General features: G+C 41.1%; 1 protein-coding gene across 28 annotated transcripts in view; it reads left to right on the top strand.

The window, feature by feature from the left end:
* ACBD5 (acyl-CoA binding domain containing 5) overlaps nt 1-12,637 on the top strand; it is a 60,421-nt gene that overhangs the window by 35,505 nt on the left and 12,279 nt on the right. For 16 of the 28 annotated variants that reach the window (XM_063727201.1, XM_063727198.1, XM_063727195.1 and 13 more), the window contains 3 exons: nt 1,621-1,671; nt 2,320-2,429; nt 9,356-11,584. In XM_063727201.1, coding sequence (XP_063583271.1) covers nt 1,621-1,671; nt 2,320-2,429; nt 9,356-9,454 — 260 coding nt within the window. In that variant the 3' untranslated portion in view covers nt 9,455-11,584. 28 annotated transcript variants of the gene reach the window in all.

The raw sequence follows: 12,637 nt of genomic DNA, 5'->3' as shown, positions 1-12,637 counted from the left end.
TCAGATCCTCAAGAAGGTGTATAAGGAAAAAGAGTTTAAAATAGTGCCTTATGACTGGGCACGGTGACTCACACCTGTAATTTCAGCACTTTGGGAGGCCGAGGCGAGTGGATCACTTGAGGCCAGGAGTTCGATACCAGCCTGGCCAGCATGGTGAAACCCCATCTCTACTAAAAATACAAAAATTAGCTGGGCATGGTGGTGCATGCCTGTAATCCCAGCTACTCAGGAGGCTGAGGCATGAGAATCACCTGAACCCCGCTGGCAGAGGTTGCAGTGAGCCTAGATCACATCACTGCCCTTGGCTCACTGTAACCTCCACCTCCTGGGCTCAAGTCATCCTCCCACCTCAGCCTCCCAAGTAGCTGGAACTACAGGTGCACACCACCACGTCTGGCTAATTTTTGTATTTTTTGTAGAAACAGAGTTTTGCCATGTTGCCCAGGCTGGTCTCAAACTCCTGAGCTCAAGTAATCAGCCCACTTCGGCCTCCCAAAGTGCTTGGGATTATAGGCGTGAGCCACTGAGCCTGGCATGCTCTATGTTTTTTTTTTTTAAGGAATATTTTACATATGTTCAATATCTTTAGTGATATTGAAATTCTGCTAAAATTCTTTTGGTGTATTTTCTTAGACATTTACTTTTTCACTGTTACAGAAAACTTTAGGCTAGGCCCATGACTCACACCTATAATCTCAGCACTTTGGGAGGTCAAGGCAGGAGGATAACCTGAGGCTAGGAGTTCAAGACCAGCCTGGGCAACATGGCAAGACCCTGTGTCTACCAAAAAAATAAAATTAAAATAGCTAGGCTTGGTGGTCGGCCCAGCTACTCAGAAGGCTGAGGCAGGATGATAGCTTGAACCCAGGAGTTCAAGGCTGCAGTGAGCCACGATCTCACCAGCCTGGGCAACAGAGCAAGACCTCATCTCTACAAAAATACAATACAATAATAAAATAAAGTTCAAAAGATTTTGATTTAAGGACTTTTTTTCCTTAAAATTTGCATAATTCACTTGGATGACTCATAGAAGAAATAAATTGGGCCAGGCATGGTGGCTCATGCCTATAATACCAACACTTTGGGAGGCTGAGGTGGGTGGATCACCTGAGGTCTGGAGTTCGAGACCAGTCTGGCCAACATAGTGAAACCCCATCTCTACTACTAAAAATACAAAAATTAGCTGGGTGTGGTGGTGCATGCCTCCCAGCTAATTGTGAGGCAGCAGTTGCAGTGAGCTGAGATCGTGTCTCAAAAAGAAAAGTTAAATAGGTAATGTAATAAGACTGTAAACATAAGAGTTTAGATTGATTTGAGGTTTTATTTGCATAATCTTATATAATTTGAGCTAAAAATATAAAGCATTAAAGTATTGTTTGGCTTGCCTTTTTAGGGAACTTGTCCTTTGGTAAGTATTAGTTTCAGGATAATCAAAGTATAGTTAGCAGAAAAATACTGAATAAACTAATATTTCTACGTTCCAACTGTTCTATACATAAAGAAAACAAAAGCAACCAAAAAAACCTCAATATTTCTGCCTTTTAAAAAAAGATAGGAAATAGAATAATTACTGTGTTTTTCATTTTTTCAAGGCTAAGTCACTTTCATTTGCATTTACAGGCAAAATCATCAACAACAACATTGCAGACTACTCCTCAGCCCACCTCACAGGTAAGACATTTTTTTAAAAATTTAAATGCCAGGGTTTCATATTTTTTTTGTTGTTGTTGTTGTTTTTGTTTGATACGGAGTCTCACTCTGTCGCCCAGGCTGGAGTGCAGTGGTGGGATCTCAGCTCACTGCAAGCTCTACCTCCTGGGTTCACCCGATTCTCCTACCTCAGCCTCCCAAGTAGCTGGGACTGCAGGTGCCCACCACCACGCCTGGCTAATTTTTTGTATTTTTAGTAGAGACAGGGTTTCACCGTGTTAGCCAAGATGGTCTCGATCTCCTGACCTCGTGATCCGCCCGCCTCGGCCTCCCAAAGTGCTGGGATTACAGGTGTGAGCCACCGCGCCCAGCCCATGGTTTCATATGTTACAATACTTTTAGAATATACAAAATCTTTAAATCATTCCAAATGAAATCTACCTTTGCAGTTAAAAAATACTTGTTTTGTGTTTATTTAAGTCTGAACTACTCCTGAAAGCCTGCTTCCTGAATTATACTCTGAGATGCAGAATATCTTCCTCCTTTCAGCGGGAGTGAGATTTGTTACTAATTTTCTTTTTTACTTTCAAAATTATGAATTAGGTATGTTTTTAAGTTTATACATGCAGTATTGAATAGATTGGTGACAAGCTTATTATATTTTCTCAGAGACCATCTTGGTGGCCCTTCGAGATGTCTCCTGGTGTGCTAACGTTTGCCATCATATGGCCTTTTATTGCACAGTGGTTGGTGTATTTATACTATCAAAGAAGGAGAAGGTAAGACCATTTTCATCATTTGAAATGGTGTATAACTCTTATAACCTATAGTAGACAGAGATTTCAGCAGCAATTGAGGGATGCTAGGTCCATTTTCTAGATACATCGTCATAGTGAACATTCTATATTTATCCTGAGACTGAAACTGTCTTGGAAATGATGTCTTGTGAATTCCTAGGTACTTGTTAGACTTAAAAACATTTTCACTTGAGAGCATCTGATGGATTTATACACCTTTGATTTAGGCAACAGCACAAAAATGACTACATGCTTCCTTTTTTTTTTTTTTTTTTTGAGACTGGGTCTCGTTTTGTTGCCCAGGCTGGAGGGCAGTGGCTGTTCACAGGCATGATCATGTGCACTGAAGCCTCAGACTCCTTGGCTCAAGTGATCCTTTCTGCCTCAGCCTCCTGAGTGGCTGGGACTACAGGCATATACCACTAGGTGCGGTTTATATGCATTTTATGGTTTGTGAGGAAACAATGTTCTGAAAGGCATGGTGGCTCACACCTATAATCCCAGCACTTTGGGGAGGGCAAGGCAGGAGGATTACTTGAGCAAAGGAGTTTGAGACCAGCCTGGGCAACACAGGGAGATGCTGTCTCTATTTTAAACAATTAATTAAAAAGGAATTTGGAGGTACTTTTATTTTTTTAATTTATTTTATTTTATTAATTTATTTTTTGAGACAGAGTTTTGCTTTTGTTGCCCAGGCTGGGGTGCAATGGCACGATCTTGGTTCACTGCAACCTCTGCCTCCCAGGTTCAAGTGATTCTCCTGCCTCAGCCTCCCAAGTAGCTGGGATTACAGGCATGTGCCATCATGTCCAGCTAATTTTTGTATTTTTAGTAGAGATGGAGTTTCACCATGTTGGCCAGACTGGTCTCAAACTCCTGACCTCAGATGATTCACCCGCCTTGGCCTCCCAAAGAGCTGGGATTACAGGCACGAGCCACTGTGCCCAGCCGGAGGTTACTTTAATTTAAGGGCCAGAATTCCAGTTTGGGATGACAAGATACCTCAGATAGGTCAGAAAATAATAGATTGGAATCCCTGAAAGTAATTCTGAGTCCGACCATGTTAGGAATAACCTGAGGCCAAATCCTTGGGTTCAAGAAAATCCTTAAATCTAAAAAGTTGCCAGGTGCGGTGGCTCATGTCTATAATCCCAGGACTTTGGGAAGCTGAGATAGGTGGATTGCTTGAGCCCAGGAATTCAAGAACAGCCTGGGCAAGAAAGTGAGACTGTCTCTATAAAAAATTTAAAAAATTAAATTAAAAAATTAGCCGGGTTGGTGGTGCATACCTCTAGTCCCAGATACTCGGGAGGCTGAGGCAGGAGGATCAACTTGAGCCCAGGAGGTTGAGGCTGCCATGAGTCATGATCATGCCACTACACTCCAGCCCGGGTGATGGAGTAAGACTGTCTCAAAAACAAAACAAAAAAAAGATATAGACCTGAATTTAAATCCTTTCTTTTCTTCTTCTACACATTTTCAATTCCTCCTATGATGGTTGGGTTTAGTGCTCTACAGTGTTTTACATTTAAATATCCCTGGTAATAGGAAAGAAGAACCAACCGTTTGTTAGATATGTAGTAATGCTGGATATAAGCAGCAGGGCTCAGTGTCACTATAGGTAGATGTTTACATATTTTTAATGCATCTCAAAGTTCCTTTTCATGTTTCCGTTGTAGAAAGTTGGGAGTTGGAGAGTAGATGAATTTGCTTAAAAAAAAACCTCTAAAGCTTACTTTGGTTAATAATTTATTTTATGCTTAAGATGGAAGCAGCTTATTACTTCATTAAAGATTGAAAAAACAAACTACACTCTGCATCAACAGTCACATAAAATTGGAGTTTTTCTAAAAATGTTTAAAATGTTCTTTACTAATAGAAGCTTTGTAAAAGGTTGTTCACTATTTCTCCTACATATCCCTTTTAGCTGTTCACAGATGTCTCTGAATGGAGAAACGCTTTCCTATTTTTAATTTTCTACTTGGTTATTATTGAACCTTTATAAGTTTTTTACTGTACGTTAACTGTTTGATCCTTCCAAATTGCAAATTCTGTAGCACTGTGCAACTTCATTTTGACGAGGTATAGTGTTTTTACGTATTGTTTGCTTATATATGTAATAGATTAACTGTGGTTGGAAGTAGGGCCATATTTGATATGGTGGAAATAAGTTTTAGCCTTGAGGGGGATTTAGGCATCTTTTACTCTAACATTGTTTAGCAATTTTTAATCTGATAGTTAAAGGAATGAAGACCAGAGAGCAGTTATATGGTTTGGAAGAGATTAGGAGAAAGGTCTAGAAATCTGATTAGGATGGGGAAAGTGTGGGCAAGTAGAGGGTGTGCCCTATTCATAATAGGGATCATCCTATAGCTCATCCCCCAAAACAGTGTCTGGCATGTAGTAGGTGCTCAATAAATGTGTGTTGAGTCTATGACTGAATCCCTCTTTGGGCAAGATGGCAAATGGAAGTACCGTAAGACATGGAAAACCTTTCATTTTATTGAATAAATATGCATGTGGACATAGACATACTAGGATACGTCTGATAGATATAGGATAGTCCTATGTATATATAAAACATATAGGACTGGAGGCTGGAGTGCACTCGCGTGATCTTGGCTCACTGCAACCTCCACGTCCTGGGTTCAAGTGATTTTCCTGCCTCAGCCTCCTGAGTAGCTGGAACTACAGGCATGTGCCACCACGCCCAGCTAATTTTTGTATTTTTAGTAGAGACAGGGTTTCGCCATGTTGACCAGACTGGTCTTGAACTCCTGATCTCAGGTGATCCAGCCACCTCGGCTTCCCAAAGTGCTGGGATTACAGGCGTGAGCCAGCACACTCAAGCTGTGATAAGCTTTTGAAAATAAGTATCTTTTCCTTCAACATTAAAATTAATAAAGTCTACGTTTTTTTTTCTAGCGTAGAATAATATAAATTTAAAAGTAAAAGAGATTTCTTATGCTATCGCTCTGCAACGGATCAGAAGAAAATTCTGTGTGTGATAAGAAGAACAATACCTGCAGACTTCTTATTCAGAAATAGGCCCTGAACAGTCTCCTGTGGTAACACCTGTCCCTGGTTGTCTAGCCTGACAACTCTGCTATTAAAATTATCCTTGAGTTAAATACCGAAAGCAGACCTGTTAAGTCTAAGAAACTACTCTTAAACTATTACTTTATTTATTTATTTATCTATTTGAGACAAGGTCTCACTCTCTTGCCTGGGCTGCAGTGTAGTAGTACAATCAGAGGTCAATGCAGCCTCAAACTCCTGGACTCAAGCAATCCTCCTGCCTCAGCTTCCTGAGAAGCTGGGACTATAGGCAGGTGTCAACTAATTTTCTTATTTTTGTTGAGATGGGGTCTCACTATATTGCCCAGGCTAGTCTTGAACTCCTGCCCTCAAGAGATCCTCCCACTTCAGCCTCTCTTGTACTGGGATTACAGGACTGAGCCACCATGCCCAGCCCAAATTATTATTGTTAAAAGAAAGGGGCCCCAATCCAGACCCCAAGAGGGAGTTCTTGGATCTCGCACAAGAAAAAATTTAGGGCAAGTCCATAAAGTAAAGTGAAAGCAAGTTTAAGAAAGTAGAGGAATAGGCTGGGCGCGGTGGCTCATGCCTGTAATCCCAGCACTTTGGGAGGCCGAGGTGAGCCGGTCACCTGAGGTCAGGAGTTCGAGACCAGCCTGACCAACATGGTGAAACCCTATCTCTACTAAAAATACAGAAATTAGCTGGGTGTGGTCTGGCGCCTGTAATCCCAGCTACTCAGGAGATTGAGGCAGGGGAATCGCTTGAACCCAGGAGGCGGAGGTTGCAGTGAGCTGAGATCGTGCCACTGCAGTCCAGCCTGGGTGACGCAGTGAGACTCCATCTCAAAAAAAAAAAAAGAGAAAAAAGAAAGTAGAGAGATAGAATAACGGCTGCTCGTTGCCCATTTTTGTGGTTATTTCTAAACAAGGTGTGGATTATTCATGCCTCCCCTTTTTAGACCATGTAGGGTAACTTCCTGACGTTGCCGTGGCATTTGTAAACTGTCATGGCGCTGGTGGGAGTGTAGCAGTGAGGACGACCAGAGGTCACTCTCATCACCATCTTGGTTTTGGTGGGTTTTAGCCAGCTTCTTTACTGCAACCTGTTTTATCAGCAAGGTCTTTATGACCTGTATCTTGTGCCGACCTCCTATCTCATCCTGTGACTTAGAATGGCTTAACCTGGGAATGCAGCCCAGTAGGTCTCAGCCTCATTTTACCCAGCTTCTATTCAAAATGGAGTTGCTCTGGTTCACATGCCTCTGACATTACTTTGAAGGAAAGGATGTTTCTAACCAGTTTTCTTTTTTTTTTTTTCTTTGCGACAGAGTCTCACTCTGTCGCCCAGGCTGGATTGCAGTAATCTTGGCTCACTGCAAGCTCTGCCTCCCAGGTTCACGCCATTTTCCCTCAGTCTCCCCAGTAGCTGGGACTACAGGTGCCCGCCACCACGCCCGGCTAATTTTGTTTTTGTATTTTTAGTAGAGACGGCCAGGATGGTCTCGACTAACCAGTTTTCTTAAGCAGCCTGCCCAGATTCCTAAATTGCTATCATGTAATCTTCTTGGGGACATTCAGCCTTCAGTAGAGAGGTAATAAATACAAACTTGTTGGGAGTGGGGAGGGTCTCAGGAGGATTATTCTCCAAATGGAGCCTAGGGCAGAAGGCACTGACACAAAAAGTCAGGCCCGGGCTTCTGAGGAGGGGAAGGAATTGCAGCAGTGCAGCTAGAGCAGCATTCACCTCGGTGAAGGGAACGGCAGAATTTATTCCTGTTCCCTTATCTGTTGTTTCCTGTGACTTTTTTTCTATCACACTATACCCTCCATTTTGCAAGTTGATTTAAAACAAAACAAAACAGAAAGACCTCACAAAGAGCCTGAAAACAATTCTAAAGTTCTGAAGACAGTGATTTATGTTCACTCTATTACCTTAGAAGACTGGGAGTTCAGGCTGGGCACAGTGGCTCACATGAGTAATGCCAGCACTTCAGGGGGCTGAGGCAGCAGAATAGCTTGAACCTGGGAGGTGGAGGTTGCAGTCAGCCGAGATCGCGCGCCACTGCACTCCAGCCTGGGCGATAGAGCGAGACTCTGTCTCAAAAAAAAAGAAAAAAAAGATTGGGGATTCATCGAGACCAAGTTTTCTGCCCTTTTTAATTTTTTTATTTTTATTTATTTATATATTTATTTATTTTGAGACGGAGTCTTGCTGTGTCACCGAGGCTGGAGTGCAGTGGTGCGATCTCGGCTCACTGCAACTTCCGCCTCCCAGGTTCAAGTGATTCTCCTGCCTCAGCCTCCCAAGTAGCTGAGACTATAGGCGCGTGCCACCACGCCAGGCTAATTTTTTGTATTTTTAGTAGAGACGAGGTTTCACCGTGTTAGCAGGATGGTCTTGATCTCCCAACCTCGTGATCCGCCTGCCTCGGCCTCCCAAAGTGCTGGGATTACAGGTGTGAGCTACAGTTCCGGCTTTGTCTGCCCTTTTATAAATCTGCAAAGGATTGTGTGTAGTAATCTGCATCCCGCAGATTCTTGATAAGTGTTGCTAATTGTTCAGGCACCCTGCAGCTAACATTTTTGCTAAAACCTCACTCAGGCAGTTTGTCTTTACAACCCACATCTCTCTTGTCTTTGTCAACCATTTCAATTCTCTTCCTCCAGGGGCCTGTTTTCTTTACACTGCTGGGATCTCCTTCTGTTATGTGAAAGTTGATCTGACTGTTTAAAATGTCACTCCTGCCAAGGAGGTGTACATAAGAGGATTTCTGTAGAGGATAAGGAATGATCTGATTGTTTAAAATATCCCTCCTGCCAAAGGAGTTGCATAAGGGTATTTCTACAGAGAGGAATCAATCTGTTATGAAAGTTTCAGGCATTTTGGCATCTTGAGTGCTGGGGAGGGTTTGTAGATTTTAGAGCAGAACTCAGATCATATGTGATGGTGTGTCTTGTGCTAACAAGCTCAGCCTTTTCTGATAGCTCATTCACTCTTCTGTCTTTGAAACCACCACATTATATATATCCAAGTTTGGGGTTTATATGCCTTTTCCTCCCCCCACCACCTAAACTGAGAGCTGTCTTGAGTCCTGAGAGCCTGCCTCATTTATCTCTGAATGCCCAGGGCTTGGCACAGAGCCTGGAAAGTAATAGAAACATAGTCCGTGTTGATTAAATGAATACTCTAGGTCGTACATCTATTATCCTCTTACAGTTTTGTTACGCATTTGTTTCATAACTTTTCCATTTTGATAAAATTATGAAATCATTTCCACAAATCTTAATTGTGTAATAGCCAATTAGAAAAGGGTAAGAATCTGGAAAGTAAGAGAGGATGAATGTACATTTAAATTATTTATTAAAAACTGGCCAGGATGGCCAGGCGCCATGGCTAACGCCTGTAATCCCAACACTTTGGGAGGCCGAGGTGGGTAGATCACCTGAGGTCAGGAGTTCAAGATGGTGAAACCTGGTCTCTATTAAAAATACAGAAATTACCCAGGTGTGGTGGCACACACCTGTAATGCCAGCTACTTGCAAGGCTGAGGCAGGAGAATCGCTTGTACCCAGGAGGCGGAGGTTGCAGTGAGCCAAGATGGCACGATTGCAGTCCAGCCTGGACGACAGAGCAAGACTTTGCCCCAATAAATAAATAAATAAATAATTTAAAACTGTTTGGTAATTTCAGCACTTGTAATTGGATCTTTCCTATCAGGCTGCAAGTCATATGAAGTAGTTTTATAAAGACTGTTGGTAATATTATGGTTTTATTTTGAATTTGAATGTTATTATTATTATGTTACCATCCAGAAAATTATTTGCATTCATACTCACAGGAAATTGGTTTTTATTTTCTTTTTAAAGAAAACTGAACTGAGGAAAATGGTGTTTTCCTCAAGAAGACTACTGGAACTGGATGACCTCAGAATGAACTGGATTGTGGTGTTCACAAGAAAATCTTAGTTTGTGATGATTACATTGCTTTTTGTTGTCCAGTAGTTTAGTTTGTGTACATATATACACATATATATTTTGCACTATACAAATGATAACATTTTAAGGACTAATATTGCTGATACTTGAATAATCAATCTCTACTAGGTTACAAGTAGTATACACAGATTTACCCTGCCCTTGAACTTGAAGGACATTAAATTATTAATGATCATTTGGTAACATGTTTACCTGATTATCTTCCATAGAGTAACATAAGCTGCTTTTCAAAGGTACCATTGTGATAATGAGATCAAATTTATAAGTTGTTATTTTTAATTTTCTAAATTAAGTAAAAGAAAGAATACAAACCAGGAGTGAATTTCAAATGAGATGTAATCGACTTTATATCTTAGTCACGGACTTGCCATGCCACGTAGTGGAAAACCACAGGAAGAATCGCCATATTTACTTTGTGGGCTGCCCATAGTCTTTCTTGGGCATTCACAACTCTTGAGTTTGGTGTTCAGGCATCATTATTAAAAAGTGGAGTCCTATGTACCAGACTGAGTTTTTACAAATGATTTGCAGACTAGACATAACCCGCTGATGGCAATGGTGAGGAATGAGCTTCATATAGGTTTAAAAGTGTATTCTGAGCCTGTAGATGATTAATAAGGTTTTTATTCAATCATATAAATGTATTCCTTTGTAATCATTTTTGTTTAACTGAGGATATCTAGTGTCTGCTTCATAGGGTGCTTTGAAATATAAAATGAAAACTTATTTATACTGTTTTTACAACAGTCAAAAAGGAAACACATGAAAATCACTTTTCTGCAACTGATGAACTATACAGACTGGACTCTTAACCTCTTAGTGCCTCAGTTTTTCCTTCGGGGTATACTATTTTAGATACACCTACTTCACAGGAGTACTGGAGGGATTTGCAAGCTAACAGGCCAAATGCTTCCATAGGAATAAGGCATGCCCAACTAACAGAAATTTAAGTCCCTCTTCCCCACCTCTCTCATCTAGACCAAAAAGAAGACTATAATTTAGATCCTTGGAGACTTTTCCTGTATGCCTTCCAAAACATCCTGCTTACTTAGATGTACCTTGTGCTTTGAAGATTTCTTTGATGCAGTCTTTGTAGCAAATAATTTTTTTTTTTAAATGGAGTTTCTCTCTTGTTGCCCAGGCTGGAGGGCAATGGCACGATCTTGGCTCACTGCAACCTCCACCTCCTGGGTTCAAGCGATTCTCCTGCCTCAGTCTGTCGAGTAGCTGGGATTACAGGCATGCGCCACCATGCCTGGCTAATTTTGTATTTTTAGTAGAGACGGGGTTTCTCCATGTTGGTGAGGCTGATCTCAAACTCCCAACCTCAGGTGATCTGCCTGCCTCGGCCTCCCAAAGTGCTGGGATTACAGGCGTGAGCCACTGCACCTGGCCTGCAGCAAATAATTTTTAAGCATTCTCAAGATGTATGATGTTGGGTTTAGCATCATATGTTGAGAGTGTTTTAAATAAGAAATAATCTGTCTTTAGTATACAGGATGGTTCTTTGTTTGCCTGAAAAGTATAAGAATACAATTTACTTTTCCCAAACTCTTTTTCCTTATTTTTTCTTTCAAATAACTTCAATTATTTAATCCCATACTGATTAAAATATGTCTGTCTAAAGGGATCTACTACTATTTGCTTTTTAAAAAGTGTTCCCTATTTATTTAGGAAAAAGTGAAGCAAGCAACTGAATTTATATGTAAAAATAACATTTAGACCTGTGGATCAAAGATTATTTTCAAAAATTAGATATCAATTTGGTATCAGTAAAAAGTGTCTTTTCTCTTAGTATATAAATAAATAAAATGCAGATTAAGAGTGTAAGCAGTTGTGAATCATTACAAGCAGTCTGGGATAACTAACTCCTAGGGATAACCATTTCTATCCTGTTCCAAAGTCTTATTTTATAGTTTGAAAAGCGCTTTGCACACAGTTCTTGTATATAAAAGTAAAGATGTAATTATAGGATATAGTGTTCCTGCTTTGTTTAATAAGAACTTCATTTAAACTTGACAGCTATGGTTTTTTTTAATGATAACTTCTTTTCTGTTTATTGTAAAACTAAGTTAAAAATAAAAGGTTAATGAGAAATGATACGGCTTTTATTACTTGTTACTGTTAGCCCATTGATTAGGTAAGAATTCAATGAGAGTAAGTAGTAGTCGCACATAAAGTAATTATGACTCTGAAAATAAAGCCATGCTATTCCGTACAATTTGATAAAAATCAGAAACTGGGATGAAATTTAACTCATTTAGTCATCTGGTTCAGAATATTAGCAATCCAGTCAGATTCTTGGTTTTACTTTTTTTTGAGACAGAGTCTCGCTCTGTTGCCAGGCTAGATTGCAGTGGCGCGATCTCGGCTCACTGCAACCTCCGCCTCTCAGGTTCAAGTGATTCTCCTGCCTCAGCCTCCTGAGTAGCTGGGACTACAGGCACGTGCCACCATGCCCGGCTAATTTTTGTATTTTTAATAGAGACGGGGTTTCACCATGTTGGCCAGGATGGTTTCCATCTCTTGACCTCGTGATCTACCTGCCTTGGCCTCCCAAAGTGCTGGGATTATAGGCGTGAGCCACTGCGCCCAGCCAATTTCAGTTCTTATACCAAATATATAGCTTCCCACAGCCACACAGTGAACCCTAATCAACCATCTTATTATTATTATTATTATTATTATTATTATTATTTGAGATGGAGTCTTGCTCTGCCGCCCAGGCTGGATTGCAGTGGTGTGATCTCAGCTTACTGCAACCTCTGCCTCCCAGGTTCCAGTGATTCTCCTGCCTCAGCTTCCCACATAGCTGGGATTACAGGCACCCACCACCACACCTGGCTAATTTTTTGTATTTTTAGTAGAGACGGGTTTTGCCATGTTGGCTAGGCTGGTCTTGAACTCCTGAACTCCTGCCTCTGCCTCCCAAAGTGCTGGGATTACAGGCGTGAGTCATCACGCCCAGCCCTAATCAACCATCTTGAATACACATCTCTGGTCTTATGTGGAAAATGATGAGAGGGCTTTGTTTTTGTTTTTGTTTTTTTAATTGAGACAGAGTTTCACTCTTATTGCCCAGGCTGGAGTGCAATGGTGCCATCTCGGCTCACTGCAACCTCCACCTCCCAGGTTCGAGTGATTCTCCTGCCT

Source organism: Pongo abelii, chromosome 8 (assembly GCF_028885655.2).
Source record: "Pongo abelii isolate AG06213 chromosome 8, NHGRI_mPonAbe1-v2.0_pri, whole genome shotgun sequence".
NCBI lineage: Eukaryota > Metazoa > Chordata > Mammalia > Primates > Hominidae > Pongo > Pongo abelii.
This window is presented reverse-complemented; position numbering and strand designations above follow the sequence as displayed.